This window comes from Equus quagga, chromosome 6 (genome assembly GCF_021613505.1).
Source record: "Equus quagga isolate Etosha38 chromosome 6, UCLA_HA_Equagga_1.0, whole genome shotgun sequence".
Taxonomy (NCBI): domain Eukaryota; kingdom Metazoa; phylum Chordata; class Mammalia; order Perissodactyla; family Equidae; genus Equus; species Equus quagga.
In genome coordinates this window covers 119,371,384-119,387,555 of record NC_060272.1, presented here as the reverse complement: position 1 = coordinate 119,387,555, position 16,172 = coordinate 119,371,384, and the positions used below count along the sequence as shown (strand labels likewise).

The 16,172-nt window shown below is 41.7% G+C and overlaps 1 protein-coding gene across 6 annotated transcripts in view; it reads left to right on the top strand.

Moving 5' to 3' along the window:
• The window catches only part of PLIN2 (perilipin 2), a 97,806-nt gene that overhangs the window by 37,077 nt on the left and 44,557 nt on the right, over nt 1-16,172 (top strand). For 2 of the 6 annotated variants that reach the window (XM_046663856.1, XM_046663853.1), the window contains 3 exons: nt 5,100-5,196; nt 11,732-11,846; nt 13,950-14,037. In XM_046663856.1, the coding sequence (XP_046519812.1) occupies nt 14,015-14,037 (23 nt within the window). In that variant the 5' untranslated portion in view covers nt 5,100-5,196; nt 11,732-11,846; nt 13,950-14,014. Of the gene's footprint in view, nt 1-5,099; nt 5,197-10,970; nt 10,988-11,731; nt 11,847-13,949; nt 14,038-16,172 lie in introns of those variants that run through there. The other 4 variants (XM_046663855.1, XM_046663854.1, XM_046663857.1 and 1 more) reach the window with 3 other exon arrangements.

The following is a 16,172-nucleotide window of genomic DNA, read 5'->3' as shown; positions in this document are numbered from 1 at the left end:
ACTCCACGTCCTCACAGTTTCTTGGAATCTTTCTTCACCAGGTTTAAGTCCTTGTTCGCCGAGGGCCACCTATGTTGGAATCATCAAGATTAAGGAGTCATTCTCCCTACAGAAGGACCCAGTAATCCTGATTTTAGCAAGCACTACGACTCACTTTATGCACGAAATTAACTCAGTTAAATCAGAGTTCGCAAGCATTCACTTGCAATACTGAAGGAGACAGTCCTGGGGAAGAGGGTGTTGTGCACGCCTCCCGTGACGTTGCCTCTCTATTCCCCTCTCTCCCCAAAAATGCCATTTCTGATGATGTTGGGTGGTCACTATAGAAGGAAGTAGAGGAAAGAGTAGGAGCTAAGGAAACAGCAATGTTCTCTCCTGATTGACTGGTGGGGGAATGGTTCCCTGTCCTGCGCTGGGGAAGTGAGAGGTCAGAGGTGGCCAAAAAAGAGAAGACAGGCCTAGCCAGGCGGAGATGCAGCACAACCAGCACTTCATCACTGTTGTGCCCACCTTTGGCAAGAAGAATGGCTCTAATGCCAACTCTTAAATCCTTTGTAATCCTGGCTTTCTCCAATAAAGACACTTAGGACAGTGACAAAAAGATTTCACAAATGCCTTAAAAATAGGCATTTCTGAAAGGACTGATTTTAGAAAGCAATGGACCAAAATGCTTAAGAATCACTCACAAAGCTTGTTAAAAACGCAAATCTTCCCTACTCCCCATTCTAATTAAGTAGGGATGGTGTGGGTTCTGGGAACCTGCATTTGTTAAAGCACCTGAATGACTCTAATGCAGATGGATCTGGGGGCACATCAGGAGATCACTTCTTTAATGTACTGGGCCCTGGAGCAAATGATAGACTGGGAGAAGACAGTTGCAACGTCTGCAACTAACAGGAGATTTGATAGCTAGAACAGCAGTTTTCAAAGTGTAGTCTCTGGACCCATGGGGTCTTCAAGAATTTTCAGGAGGTCCACAAGATCAAAAATATCTTTATAATAATACAAAGATTTTGCCTTTTTCATATGTTGACTTTTGCACTCATTGTCCAAAATCAGTGCTGGGTAAAATTGATGGGTAACTTAGGGGATAGTCATGTGTTTACTGAGATAGATGCGTGGGAAGAATAGCACAAGGGGAAAGGAAGAGTTCGATTTGGGATGTGTTGATTTTGAGGTGCCGATGGGACATCCAGATAGAGTTGTTATGTAGGCATTCATGGATGTGGAGCTCAGCAGAGAGTTCTGAACTGGACGTACATGCAATCAACCGTATTTAGGCAAGATGGGTAGTAATTATGCCTCTTTTTCACATGCACTCTAATTCTCCTGACTAGTTTGTCTCCTTGACATTCTCTTTTTGCCCCAGGATACAGAGCCAAGGATAAACTTACCCATCTGTGTAACCTTGGGCAAGTTAAAAAAGCCTCTCTATCTCTCAATTTTCTCATCTATAAAATGAGGATAAAGAATCTTTATTATAGAATTGCTGTGTGGATTAAAGACTTAATGTGTGTTAAATGCTAAGAAGAGTGCATGGTACATAGCAGGCGCTCAATAAAGATTCGCTGTGTTTTATAATTGTGGCACCTGTACTTTCTCTTTACAGCACTTAACACAATTGTTCGCACATAGTTACTAGGTTGTAAGCTCCATGAGAGTTTGGTTATGGATCCCTGCAGTATCTCTAGCACTCGTATGTAGTAGATGCTCAATAAATACTTATTCAATGAATTAATAAATCTGTTCCCCGGGGTTGTGGTTGTATTGTTGTAAATTCCTTTCCATCTTTAAGCTACCCTTGATTTAACTCCACTCAACAGGTTGGAGAAGCGAGTTCACTGTGACTTCTTCTTTGCTTTGTAGTGTGTGTCCCTCACAACGCCTATGATAGTGCACATCCACAAGGGGTCAATACGTGTTGAGGGGTTGGTTGATTGAATAATGTGGACTGGTCCCCATCTCCTGCCCCAGTTTTGCCTGTTGTCGTCAGATACAAGGCAAAGAGAAAAATTAGAGAAGCAACTCTTAACCTACAGAGGTCAAATTTTTACTTGGATTTTTTGAAGTACCATCTGGCATCCATAGGAACTTGCCTGTCTTTGTCCCCTACTAGTCTGAAACATCAAATACCCCAGGCCAAGAGCCTAATGGCCAGTAATTGACTACTTCATCATCTCAAGTATTACAGCATTCAATTCCATGCATGCCCCATATTGTGAATTAATAGATGTTAGTGTAATCAAAAGTGTTTGTCTTTTTCATCTTGTGCTTTGCAGATGAATGAGTAAATATTCACTATTCTTCTCTTTATTGTACCAAAATCAGAAATATATCAGAGCATCAATAATTCACTATATGTGTAGCTTTGGGTAAGTCATTTCTCTCTAGAAGTAAATTTCCTCATTGAAAAAATGAAGAGCTATATCCTTCAATACACCAGACCAAACAAATTAATTTTGTTCAGTTTTCCCCTCTGCTCCCAGGGAAAAAAATAAGAGTCCATCTTTCCATAAATCTGGAGGTAAATTTATTTTTATTGTGCTTCTGTTACTACAACATAGGGACTTTTCCTTGAAAACAAAATACTGAAAATATAGACTTCTTTTTTCTATTTGGCCATTAGATGTCGCTCAACATCCAGGAAGTGTAAGAAACCAGCCAAGCACTATGAAACTTGTTTTTCCCCCCCGGGGCCCGCCCCTTCCCACTGCCTGAATCTGTGAGTGGCTTAGTTGTCTATTGGTATTTGTGCCTCAGTGTCCTGCCATATCCAACCAAAAATCCCCTCAGCCAGCCAGAAAACGTGTTCTCCAAATGTCTTAATTTTGCCATTTAAGTCAACATATAATTGAGCATTTTGACTTATTACCTACTAGGATCAAGGCACTCCATGCAAGAATTCCCACTCATCCCCAACCACCGAGTTCAGATGCCACCTCCACTGTGGAGCCTTATCCCGCCCTCCTTCCTAACCCAGAGCACTGTAGAAGACTTTGTCACAGTACTTCTGTGTTGAGTTTGTTTACAAATCTGTCTCTCCAAATTCTGGAAAAGATTCTGAATCTCCTTCATAATAAAAGAAATGCACACTAAAACTACAAAGAGAAGCCATTTTCACTTAGGAGACTGGCAAACATCTACATTTTCTCTCTTTTTTTTTGAGGAAGATTAGCCCTCAGCTAACATCTGCTGCCAATCCTCCTCTTTTTGCTGAGGAAGACTGGCCCTGAGCTAACATCCGTGCCCATCTTCCTCTGCTTTATATGTGGGACGCCTACCACAGCATGGCTTGCCAATCGGTGCCATGTCCGCATCCAGAATCCGAACCGGCGAACCCCAGGCCGCTGAAGTGGAATGTGCAAACTTAACCACTGAGCCACCAGGCCGGGCCGAACATCTACAATTTTGATAACACATTTGGTTTAGGGTAACAGGCATTTCATACATTCTTAGTGGGAGCGTATACTGGTTGATGCCTTCTGGAAGACAGTTTGGCAGTATCCATCAAAATTTTAAACATCAATTCTTCTAGACATTTTTTCCTAAAGATATAGTGTACTTGTACACATGCACAAATATCTGTATAAGGAGGTATTCACTGCACAATTGTTTGTGGTAGCAAAAGACTGGAACTGACCTAAATGTCCATTGACAGGGCACTGGTTAAATTGTACATCTTACAGTGAATTACCAAGTAGCTGTTCAAAGAAAGAAGTACATTTATAAGTACTGATACAAAATTATCTGCAACATATATTGTTAGGAAATCGCTAGGTGCAGAAAAGTGAGAGAAGTTGTAATAGTCAACATTTACTGAGCACTTTAAAATGGAGTTTCTCATTTAATCTTCATGAAAACACCAAGAAGTTGGCATTTATCATCACATTACAGATGAAACTGGGGCAGAGAGAAGTTAAATAATTTGTCCAAATTCTAGCTAGTAATTGGAGGAACTGCTGTTTAAACCAGGGTGGTCTTGATTTCAGGGTCCTTGCTCTTAATCATTATTCTACATTTATGTGTAGTAGTGTAGGGGATATATAGGTGCTATACAGATTTTTTTTTAAAAGGCGGGTGCATATATATATGCACCATACATTCATAACAGCCTGCTAACAGTGGCTGCACCTGGCGGGAGGATTGGGGGCTAAAGATCAAGGGTGGGAGGGAGAGTTTCTTCCCATTCGATGCTGGTGGTCTCAGCCTTGGGTGCATATTAGAATCACCTGGAGAACTTTTAAAACTACTGTTGCCTGGGCCTGTTTCAGGTAAATTAAATGAGACTCTGGGAGAAGGGCCCAGGCACTGGCGTTTTTTCCAAAGCTTTCCAGGTGATGGGAAGGTGAAGTTGGCATTAAGAACCATTCTCTGGGGCTGGCCTGGTGGTGCAGCGGTTAAGTGCACACATTCTGCTTCAGTGGCCCGGGGTTCACTGGTTCAAATTCTGGGTGTGGGCATGACTGCTCATTAAGCCATGCTGTGGCAGGCATCACACATAGAAAGTAGAGGAAGATGGGCATGAATGTTAGCTCAGGGCCAGTCTTCCTCAGCAAAGAGAGGAGGATTGGCAGCAGATGTTAGCTCGGGGCTAATCTTCCTCAAAAAAAAAAAAAGAACCACTTTCTATACACTCTTGTACTTTTTTTTTTTTTTTAACAATAGTAAATGTTACTTTAAAAAGAATCTCACAAGGGATCATTGTGTCTTATGACACAGATCTCTGGAGAACATCGTTTCCTGGTCAACACACTTCTTTATTGTGCTAAATATTCCATCTCTGAAAGTGGAGGATGTATTAGACTGTTTAATTTAGCAAAAACAAAAGGTTTAAATTTTTGCCAAAAATCCTTAATATATACACTTCATTTGACAAATTACCCATCACTTGATATAATCTTTGAGTTCATCCTCTTTCTTTATAATAATACAAAAAAAGCCTTCTGGCTTAACATATCCTTCATATAATATAGATTTTTCAGCACAAAAGAGCCAATGTTCCATAACTCTAAGTTATCAATTTACACATAAAACACTTTCAGCAATGATTTAAGTTCATCAGTCACAATTCTGTTCTCTGTTTTATTGACATATTACAGCTAAAGATGGGCTCTCCAGAAAACTCGAGTGAAGGCTTGACTGAGAGTGAAGTAGAACACACACCATGAAACCCAGAAGAAGAAAAGTTCATGCCAGGTCAATGATTAACAGGTCCTTGCTTAATAAACTGATGAGATTTGGGATGAGGAAGACTAATAGTAGCATGAATGCATTTTTGGCAGACTTGAGTAGGGGAATGTTGCCCTGAGGGAAGAGGGGTGGTGCTAAGTAGGATAGCTGGCAGGTGGGTGATCAAAGGTGCACTTAGTCTGCCAAAGACCTGTGGGGAGTCCCCACCACCCCACAATAGGTATCTTGTGTGTGTGTGTGTGTGTGTGTGTGTGTGAGGAAGATTGGCCCTGAGCTAACATCTATGACAATCTTCCTCCATTTTATGTGGGATGCTGCCACAGTGTGTCTTGATGAGCGGTGCTAGGTCCGTGCCCATTCGGAACCTGCAAACCCCAGGCCACCAAAGTGGAGCACGCGAACTCAACCGTTACACCACCAGGCCGCCCCAGTAGGTGTCTTTTTGATCCTTAAATTAGCATCCTCTGACATATTTCTTTTTCCTCTTAGGGAAAAAATGTCCTAATATTCATCACCTCCAACCCCCTTCCTTCTTCAGAATGCTGCTATTAGACTTGAGGAGTGCTTTAAAATAATTTTTAATTGTTTTGCCTTTTACAACCTGCACAGGGAAACTGAGGCATACTCGGAGATTTTCCTACAAAGTATGTGTTCCATCCTAATGCCACATTTCAGTACAGAAGCTTGAATGCAACCATGGTTTCATGGTGAACTTTGGTTTCATCAGGTGAAGACTGAATTTTAGCATTGCAGTTTTTATTTAGCCACAAGTGGATTACCTAATATTTGTTCTCATTTCACAGATTAAGAAAGTCCTTCAGGGGCCAGCCCCGTGGCCCAGTGGTTTAAGTTCATGCACTCCGCTTCGGCAGCCCAGGGTTTCCCTGGTTCGAATCCTGGGCGTGGACATGGCACCGCTCATTAGGTCATGCTGAGGCGGCATCCCACATGCCACAACTAGAAGGACCCACGACTCAAAATACATAACTATATACCAGGGGCTTTGGGGACAAAAAGGAAAAATAAAATCTTAAAAAAAAAAAAAAGATAGTCCTTCAGTAAAAGTCTCTCGTTTGCCTTTCACATGATTGTTGCCAGAAAATGAGAAACCCAGTTACATCCTGAATGTTGCTGCCTCAACAATAGACCTAAATAGACCTAAAACCATAGCGGGCTAAAATAAAATTAGAATTATGAAAAGAAAAATTCGATGCTAATTTTGCACGGAATACTTGCAACCAATTTGTTTCATACGTCACCAGAGCAGCTAGACATTTGTTTAATAAACGGTTACCGAATACCTGGCCTTTCATTTAATTTTCCTCCTGATTTATAGTTAATAAATATATTTGGATACTATGTGTCCTGTGTGCCAGGCACTATCCTGTGTAGGCACTTTATACATCACGTTTAAGCTTTCCTCTGGCTTGTGTTCCCCTCCTCCTAACTGCCTTTCTTCTTGTAGCTCACATTTTGCCTCTCCTACTCCTTTCCTTTATTATTTACTCTGCTTTCATCATTTTTCTCTGTTTCATCACTCCATCCTTGGAAGGCTTTTTCTCCTTTTTCTGTGACATCCCCCTTTTCCTCTTTGCCTGCCTTCTGTGTATGTTGATCAATGTGAAGAAAATTCAGAGGGAAGTCACAAACAGGTTTTCTTAAAATACTTTTAAGCTCTCATTACCACCAACGATTTATGAGTTTTTGGTGTTCATATCCTCACCAATTTTTAAATTTTAGCTTTTTCTAGTGGGTGTGTGGTGGTATCTCATTGGATTTGAGGTTGCAGTTCCCTGAACACTAATGATGTTGAGCATCTTTTCCTGTGCTACTGGCCACTCACTTATCTTCTTTGGTGAAGTGTCTATTCAGATCTTTTGCCCATTTTTTAAATAAGTTTTTGTCTTTTTTATTATTGAGTGTAGGAATTCCTTAAATATTCTGGATACAAGACTTTTATCTGGGGCCAGCCCCGTGGCTGAGAGGTTAAGTTCACGCACTCCGCTTCAGCGGCCAAGGGTTTCGCTGGTTCGGATCCTGGGTGGGGACATGGCACCGCTCATCAGGCCACGCTGAGGCGGCATCTCACATGCCACAACTAGAAGGATCCACAACTAAAATATACAGCTATGTACTGGGGGGGGGGGGGGGTTTGGGGGAGAAAAAGCAGAAGAAAAAAAAGATTGGCAACAGTTGTTAGCTCAGGTGCCAATCTTAAAAGAAAAAAAGACCTTTACCTGATATAGCCTTTGTTAATACTTTGCCCATTGTGTAGCTTGCCTCTTCATTTCCTTAAGGGTGACGTTTGATGACCAGAAGTCTTTAATTATGATGAAGTCTGCTTTATCAGTTTTTCCTTTGTGGCCATTGTTTGCTGTGTCCTATCTAAGAAAACTTTGTCTAATTCCAAGTCATGCAGACATTTTGATATGTTTTCCTCTAAAAGCTTTATGCTTTTAGCTTTCACATTTAGGTTTGTGATCCATCTCAAAATAATTTTTGTGCATGTTGTGAGCTAAGGGTTAGGATTCATTTTTTTCCATGTGAAATTTAGTTATTTCGGCATAATTTATTTTATTTTTTTAAGGAAGATTAGCCCTGAGCTATCTGCCACCAATCCTCCTCTTTTTGCTGAGGAAGACTTGCCCTGAGCTAACATCCATGCCCATCTTCCTCTACTTTCTATGTGGGATGCCTGCCACAGCATGGCTTGCCAAGCGGTGCTGGGTCTGCACCTGGGATGCAAACTGGCGAACCCTGGGCCGCTGAAGTGGAAAGTGCGAACTTAACTCTGCACCACCGGGCTGGCCCCTCAGCATACTTTACTGAAATGACTTGACTTTACTCATTGGATTGCTTTCGTGCCTTCTCTGAAAATCAAAAGGCCATATAAGGATGAGTGGTTTGCATTTTTAAATTATCTTTTTGTTATTGATTTTTCATTTTATTATGTTGTGATCTGAGGATCTGGTTTATATATTGATTTTTTATTTTTGTACACCTTTTTGGCTTACTACGTTGTCAGTTTTATTAAATAACCCTCAGGTGCTTGAAAAGTATGGTTTTTCTCTAATTATTAGTTGCAGAATTCTATATCAATCATTTGAGTAAGTGTTTCGTGTTGTACAAATTTCATATTCTAAGAAAATGTTTTTTGGCTTGAGTTCTCATTTTTTGAGATATTTGTTATAGTCTCCTAGCTTGGCCTGCCTGTGGGATGGCAAGGAGGCCAGTGTGTCATCCAAACACAGTAAGGAGGAGAGGAGTAGGAACTGAGATCAAAGAAGCAGTGGGGCCAGATCACGTCTTAAGGGCTTTGGACTTTACTATGAGTGTGTTGAGCCATCTTTGAAGGGTTATGAGCAGAGGATTACACTGTGCTGTGTTGAGAATAGAATAGCGGGGTGTGGGGGTGCGGGTTCTGTAAGGGACTAGTTCAGAGACCACTGTAGAAGGCCAGGCAAAAGAAGATGAGAGTTTGGACCAGGGAGGTATAGAAGGAAGAGGTGAGAAAGTGTCTGGAAATATTCTGGAGATAATGCCAACAGATTTTGTTAATAGTTTAAATGTGAGGTGTAAGAGGAGGAGAGGATTCAAGGATGACTGCAAGATTTTTGGGCTGAAGTACTGGAAGAATGGAGTTACTGATTACTAAGGGGGGATGTATGTATATATCTGTGAGCTCCTTAGGGGCATGCTTCTTAATAGTGCCTTCATGATCCGAATGCCAACAAATATAATAATGTTAATTAATCATTTAATCCTTACACAAACCTAGGTGACAGGTTCTATTTTTATTCCCATTTATACATGGGGACACTGAGCTCTATAGAAGTTAAAGAACTTGTTCAAGCTTGCCTAATTAGGAAAAAAGAGAACTGAGATTCTTCTTTTTCTCTTTGTAAATTTTCTCCAGATCTAGCTCCTTACTTTTCCTTAAAAACTATTGTTTTAATTTTTGAAGAGGTGACAGAGTCACAAGTTTCTCTTCAACCTTTTTTCTCAGCCATCCACTTCCCCTCCCACAGGCAACCAGTCTTACTAGTTTCTGGAATATTCTTCCAGAGATATTTTGTTCCCTAAATAAGCAGCTATAAAATAGAAAATACTTTCTTTTTTTCACAGAGGGTCACATAGCTTATACACTGCTCTGTACTGATTTCCACTTGGATAACTTTCCACACAGTAAGACCATAATTTGTTTAATTAGTCCCCTGTCGGTGAACACTTAGCATATTTCTAGTCACTTGTTGTTATAAACATTAGGGCTGCAGTGAATTACTTGTACATATGCCATTTGCAAAGATGAAAGCTGGTATTATAACCAAGATCTGCCTGACCTTAAAGCTACTTAATTTCCACACCGCACCGCCTCCCCATATGTTGTTGATTGATTTGACAGGATGATTCTTCTTGGCTCCCCTCAATTTTATGAGAATACTTTATGCCTTTACCCCTGTGACACTCAGCTCCCAGCCCCAGGTATAGCCACTCCTGAACACCTCTTAAGGTCATAAATACTCAGTCTCTTCAGGGGATCTTTTCTGGGAACCTCGTCCACACTGGCATGACCCTGATGACAGAGTCCAGAAAAGGGGAAACTGAGAGCACTTCAGAAAGGTTTCCTTTGCTTATTGGTTTAATGAATATGCACTTTGGGAAGTAACCTAGAGGGTGAGTGTCTACGGCAAATGGAAAACCTTTCCTAAAGTCAGCTGATGATCTGACTCTGGCAAAGACTGATTGCACGCCAGTATCTTGAGCAATGTATCACCTCATCATACGTGACAGTTAACCTTCATCATTTTTGTCTTGCACAACTTTTCATTGTGCATAGGATGAACTTTGTTCTGGATTTGAATCATTTCCTTTCAAATCTTACATCTACTTTGTGGTGCTAAAAGGTTTACTGGTCTCGTAATAAGTGAATAATTTGGCAACTCTATCTAGCTTTGAACTTTGGCCTAGTTTGTGTTGAAAAGACATGTACTCCTCTGTGAACTTTCACCTAGATATCTGATTCCCTGAAATTATTAATAGTACTGGAGATGGACCTAATAATTCTTTTTAATCTGTTGATATTTGAGATCTCTAAATACTTCATAAACATTATTAACACATACATTTAAAGTTAAAACCACTCTTCCAATCTCAGCCATAGAAAACAGCACTTACCTTTTTCATCCTCTGGTAATAGTAATAATTAATACTTATTGAGCCCTTACTACATGCTAGGTGGTGTTGTAAGCCCTTTAGGTAACACTCACAACAGGTGGGTTCTATTATTATTATCCCCATTTTATAAGTGAGGAAACTGAACAGAGAGGTTAAGTAATTTGCTTAAGGTAATACCAGATCGCTGTTAGCGAAACTGGGATTTGGACTCCCTGAAGGTGGCTTGGGAGCCCATACTATTAAACATTATGCCATGAACTTGTTAGGACACATGTCCTCCATCTATCTTACTGCTACTGCCATTTCCTACCTGTCCTTCTTGTTTTTCTGTCCTACCCGTCACCACCTCTACCCTCTACCATCTTAGCCAAACACTGGCAAAGCGGAGTTGGGGAGCCAGCTGTCAGAACACAGTAATACAATTTAATGATGTACCAAAAAGTCATGATACTCTGGGAAAAGGTAATATTACCAATGGCTCTGTAAGAGTTAAGAACGTATCAGTGAGTGTCATTGTCTCTTTTGTAGAGGCCAAAAGGCTGGTTTGGAAAGTCAATCCACATCTTGGGATAGGTGTGTGATTAGGAAGGGTTCAAGAATCACCCATGACCCTCCATGTGAGGTAGGTGTTGACTAGCTGAAGAACACTTGTTTTCCCACGCCTGGCTTCCTAGAGATTTGAGACTTCAGGGTTTCCACAGAAGCCAAACAAAACTAGCCTTTCTTCTTTTCAAAAGAGCGGTCCTTCCTGAATATTTCTTGAATCCTCCATTGATCTCTCTCCAATCCATCCTCCACACTGCTGCCAGAGACCACATAAACCCAGTGTAAACTCCTCCAAGGACTCCCCAACCTCACTTTCAGAATAAATTAAACTCCTGAGCTTATCACTCCAAGCCTTGCTGATCTGATCTCTGCCTCTGTCTGCCACTCCCTCACACATACTCTTCATTTCACTCCATTCCACAAATGCAGTGGCTCACCTTTGTTCCAGCTGGGCCCCTTAGCATGCTTGTCAAGGACCTCCCAGATCTACTTTTCTAGCCTCATCTCCCACCATCTTCCAACATGTAGCCTCTGTCCCAGTCTCGTGGTTCTCTTCCCTATTCTTCACTTGTTCTTAAAGGCCCTGCTCCAAAACCACCTCCTTTATAAGAGCTTCCTTGTGACCACCTCCCGCCTCACCCCCAGTTTGAATGAGCTGCTATCTTCAGCTATGTCCTCAAGGCATGATTCTCTGTTTAGATCACATTACATCTTCAATGTGCATTTGGTTGTTTACAATCTTTTCTCCTCCAATAGGTCATAGGCTCCTTGAGATTGATGACTGACACTGCATCTATTTCATTTCTGTATGCCTCTGCAGTTTCTGCTAAAGTACCTGGCCCGTACCTGGTGTTCATTCAAAATGCCTGGAATAGCCTCTTTCTTATGAATGAAAGAACTGCTAGGCAACATTTGCTAAATCATTTGTTTATGAGGTAAGTCAAAATAACAGGTGATGCTACTCTCTTCAGTTTAAAAACTGAAGTTATATCTTTCAGGTGTGGCTGAAAGACTCTAGAATGGCACTGTCCAATATGGTAACCATAGCCACATGTGCCTATATAAATTTAAATTAACTAAAAATAAAATTGAAACTTCCATTCCTCAGTCACATTATCCACATTTCAAGTGCTCAATGGCCTCATGTGGCTAGTGTATGGTTAGCACAGCTATAGAACATTTCTATCATTGTAGAAAGTTCTATTGGACAGTATTGATCCAGAAAGATCATTGGTACAGGTCAATGGAGTTCAAATAAAGTGTATATACTATTAGGAAACTATTCTTATGAGCACAGTAGGATAACACTGATAACATCATCTTGGAGAATATCTGTTATTGCTTTATCTTTGGAATATTCAACACTTAGTCAGTAACTCAGGCTTGCAGTAGAGAAAGAAAAAAAGGAAGCCATTGGGGCTGGCCACATGCCTGAGTGGTTAAGTTCGCACACTCCGCTTCGGCATCCCAGAGTTCCACTAGTTCAAATCCTAGGCGCGGACATGGCACTGCTCATCAGGCCACGCTGAGGCAGCATCCCGCATGCCACAACTAGAAGGACCCACAACTAAAAGTATACAACTAAGTACCCGGAGGCTTTGGGGAGAAAAAGGAAAAATAAAATCTTAAAAAAAAAAAGGAAGCCATTAGTAAAACATATGGGTTAGAAAATTGCTTTGAGGAAAACCTCAGCAATCAGAATGCTGTATCTTAAAAGTAACGGATGATTGTTAAAAACAAACTTCTGTAGGCCTTTTTCAAGATACACAGAGTGAAAAGAAGATATACGGAGTAAAACAGATTTTATTTTTTATCTTAGAAATCTGGTCTCACAAAAAAGCCAAAGAACTCTTTCAGTCAAGAGGTAAAGTAAGTAGATAAAAGCAATTTCAGAGGTGTGCTCAGATAAAATTATTTCTTTCTTTTTTTTTAAGGAAGATTAGCCCTGGGCTAACTCCTGCCAATCCTCCTCTTTTTGCTGAGGAAGGCTGGCCCTGAGCTACCATCCATGCCCATCATCCTCTACTTTATACGTGGGACACCTACCACAGCATGGCTTGCCAAGTGGTGCCATGTCTATCAACTTAAAAAGTAGGATATGCCTTTAAATAAGAGAAGGAATTTACCGTATGCTTCTAGACACCTGAAAAACACAGTATTGTGTGCATTTCTTCTTAGAAAAGAGTTTACATTTTAAGAATAAATACTAATGGCCTCAAAAACACTGCTTTGGAGACGGTAAAGAAAGTTGTATGTACGGACGCTGTATACAGGAGGAAGCACGAGGATATATATCCTGGATCATCTGTCCTGGGTTCCTAAAATGTGAACTTTTCAAGGCATTTGGAGGAGAGAGGGATATTTCAGATTTTTCATCAACAGCTGTAGAAAGTCCTTCAATGTGTCATGATTTACTGGTACCAATGAGAACTGGTACTTTTCCCAGTGATTTCTCCTGACTCTTTCAGTCTGCTCCCTAAATCTAGATATTCCTCAAAGTTTTCTCAGAACCATCCTTTCTTTTCTTTCTGGAGTCTCTCCCTTGACCCTTAATCATGTCACACAACTCCTAACTCCAATTATCCCCTCCAAGGTAGTGACTCCTGAATCCACCTTCCCCACCCTGAGCTCTGTGTCGATAGGGTAATGTGTGCAGGCCCATGCAGCTGGACTAAGGACCATACTTTGAGTAGCAAGGCTCTAGATGAGGAGTTGGCAAACCTTTCCTGTAAAGGGCCAGATAGTCCCTGTCCCAATTCAACTCTGTCATTGTAATATGAAAGCAGCCACAGACAATTCGTAATCGAATGGGCATGGCTGTGTTCCAACAGGATTTTATTTTCAAAAACAAGAGGCAAGCAGGATTTGCTTCTAGTTTGCTGATCACTGTTCATCACTGATTGTCAAGCAGGAAGCCCCTTCAGAATCCACTTGGAGAGAAAGAAGGGAATGAGAGGGAGGGAGGAACTGAGTACCTTCCTCCTACTCACTGCATTGGAGCAATTTAACTTTGATCCTTTTTTTTTTTTTTTTCACAGAGCTGAGTGAGGGATCATCTGCACAAAAGGTTTCATGCCCAAAGGTTTGAAAGTCACTTGTTTACATGTTATCTGAGGTTCATTCTAGGTATGAATCTGTCACCACCCTCAATCTAGTCACTATCTGCTTGGATCCATCTTCTCTGCCAAAGTAACATAATTGCCCACTTCTGACTGTATCATTCCTCAAACCAGAGATTTCCATGTGTCATTCCCAACCTACCTCCTAATCTCGCCCTGCAGGCCTCTAACATACCTTCGAGATCAGCCACATGGGCTCTATGTAGGACACTCCCCAAAGACGCTTTTCCTTCTGTCTTTCTGCGTGTTCTCCCCTTGCCTAGATGCCCTCTCCCTCCCACTCCACCCTTGCGCTTGGCAATCCTCAAATGCTACTTGCCGTGTGGAAGCATCTATAATTTCACCACCCAGAAGCAGTCTCCTCTATGCTCCTGTGTACTTTGTTCATGGGGCTTCTGTGTCTCCAGGTCCCAGCTCCCCTGCTGGATTAATTAATGTTCCTTAAGAGCAGGCGTCACATTTTACAGATCCTTCTACCCAGCATGGGCACAGCTTAGTACCACATCCATAGCAGCTGTTTGAGCTCTTTATTTGGATTGAAACAGGGCATGCCTTGGCAGAGTGCATCCTACCTGCCCAAACCCTTCTGGACCTGCATGCCATCTTCTCAATTCTTCCTCCCCCACTGCCTGGAGAGGACCACAGTTACAATGCACAGGTGTTTCCCATTGTTCTTAGATGGTAAGAGTACCTGGTGCTTGGAAGCTGAGAGAACAAGATCCAGGTAAGCGAGCAGTGAAGGGGACATGAGAAAGGAACCGGGAGGGGGAGACAAGTCCAGAAGCCTTGGGTGGCAGGCATACGTAAGGCGTCTGACCCAGGAGGACAAGGTGTAGGCTGAGGCTGCTGCCGGGGTTTGGAGACACAGTGTCCTGCGGTGGGAAGAAAGCAGCAGACTTTGGAAAGGGACACACCTGTGCTTAAAATTTACAGCTGTTTACCTTTGGGTGGATTTCTAACCTTCTGAGCTTCACCTGCATGTTAAGAATAAAAGTATCTGGGGCTGGCCTGGTGGCGCAGCAGCTCAGTGCGCACATCCTGCTTCGGTGGCCCGGGGTTCACCAGTTCAGATCCCAGGTGTGGACATGGCACCACTTGGCAAGCCATGCTGCGGTAGCCGTCCCACATATAAAGTGGAGGAAGATGGACACGGATGTTAGCTCAGGGCCAGTCTTCCTCAGCAAAAAGAGGAGGATTGGCAGCAGATGTTAGCTCAGGGCTAATCTTCCTAAAAAAAAAAAAACGAATAAAAGTATCTTTTGAAATGTTCTGAGGGGTAGAAATACTGTCTCTGGTACAGAGTAGGGCTCAACAAGTGGTATTATTGGTTCTGAAGAAGGGAAGTGAAGAGGAAAAGGAGATTTTAAAAAAAAGGAAAAGGCAGTTCTTAAGATAAATGTCATTAATATTTTTTTTCACCCAGGATTTATGCAGCAAATTCCATTGGCTTCCTTTTTAACCATGGGTGAAGTGAGAGGGTAGTGGTCTGGCATGTGCATAGGAAATCACCTGGGGATCTGTTCAAGTGCAGATTTTCATTCAGTGGGTCTGAGTGGGCCTGAGATTGGACATTTATGACGTCATCCGACTGGTTTGTGAACCTCACTGTGAGTAGCAAAGTTGTTGTCCACGTAGGCTGTTGAGATAAAGGTGATGGATGGGTCTGCTGGGCTGTCTCTCAGAAGGAGGACGTCAGCTAAGGGAAGTTAAAGTCTGTGGGAGAGAGAGCACCACGTGGGATGATGGGGCCAAAGGGCAGGGAAATTATAAGTGAAAAAGAGAACTTGTGTTCTCTGGGCTTATCTGCAGACCATACTCAGACACAAGAAACTTGATTTAAACTCTTCCCAGGGAACTTTAATCTCTTTGGACCTTGCTTGAAGTGCTAGAATAGGAAAGGGATAAATGAGAGACAAGATAGCATACGAGGTTTTTGCAGCAAACCATTACCACCTTTATCCCCTAGCAAAGTAGTATGATGAGTTGGAAAAAGCTCCAACACACGGTGTCAGCTGAGTGACTTTAATTAAACTACCTAAACCATCTGACTTAATTTCCCCAGCAATAAAATGGGAATAATAACTAAAGCAAATATAGCAAACTATTAATTGTAGAATTTAGGTGGTGGGTGTATGGGTTTAC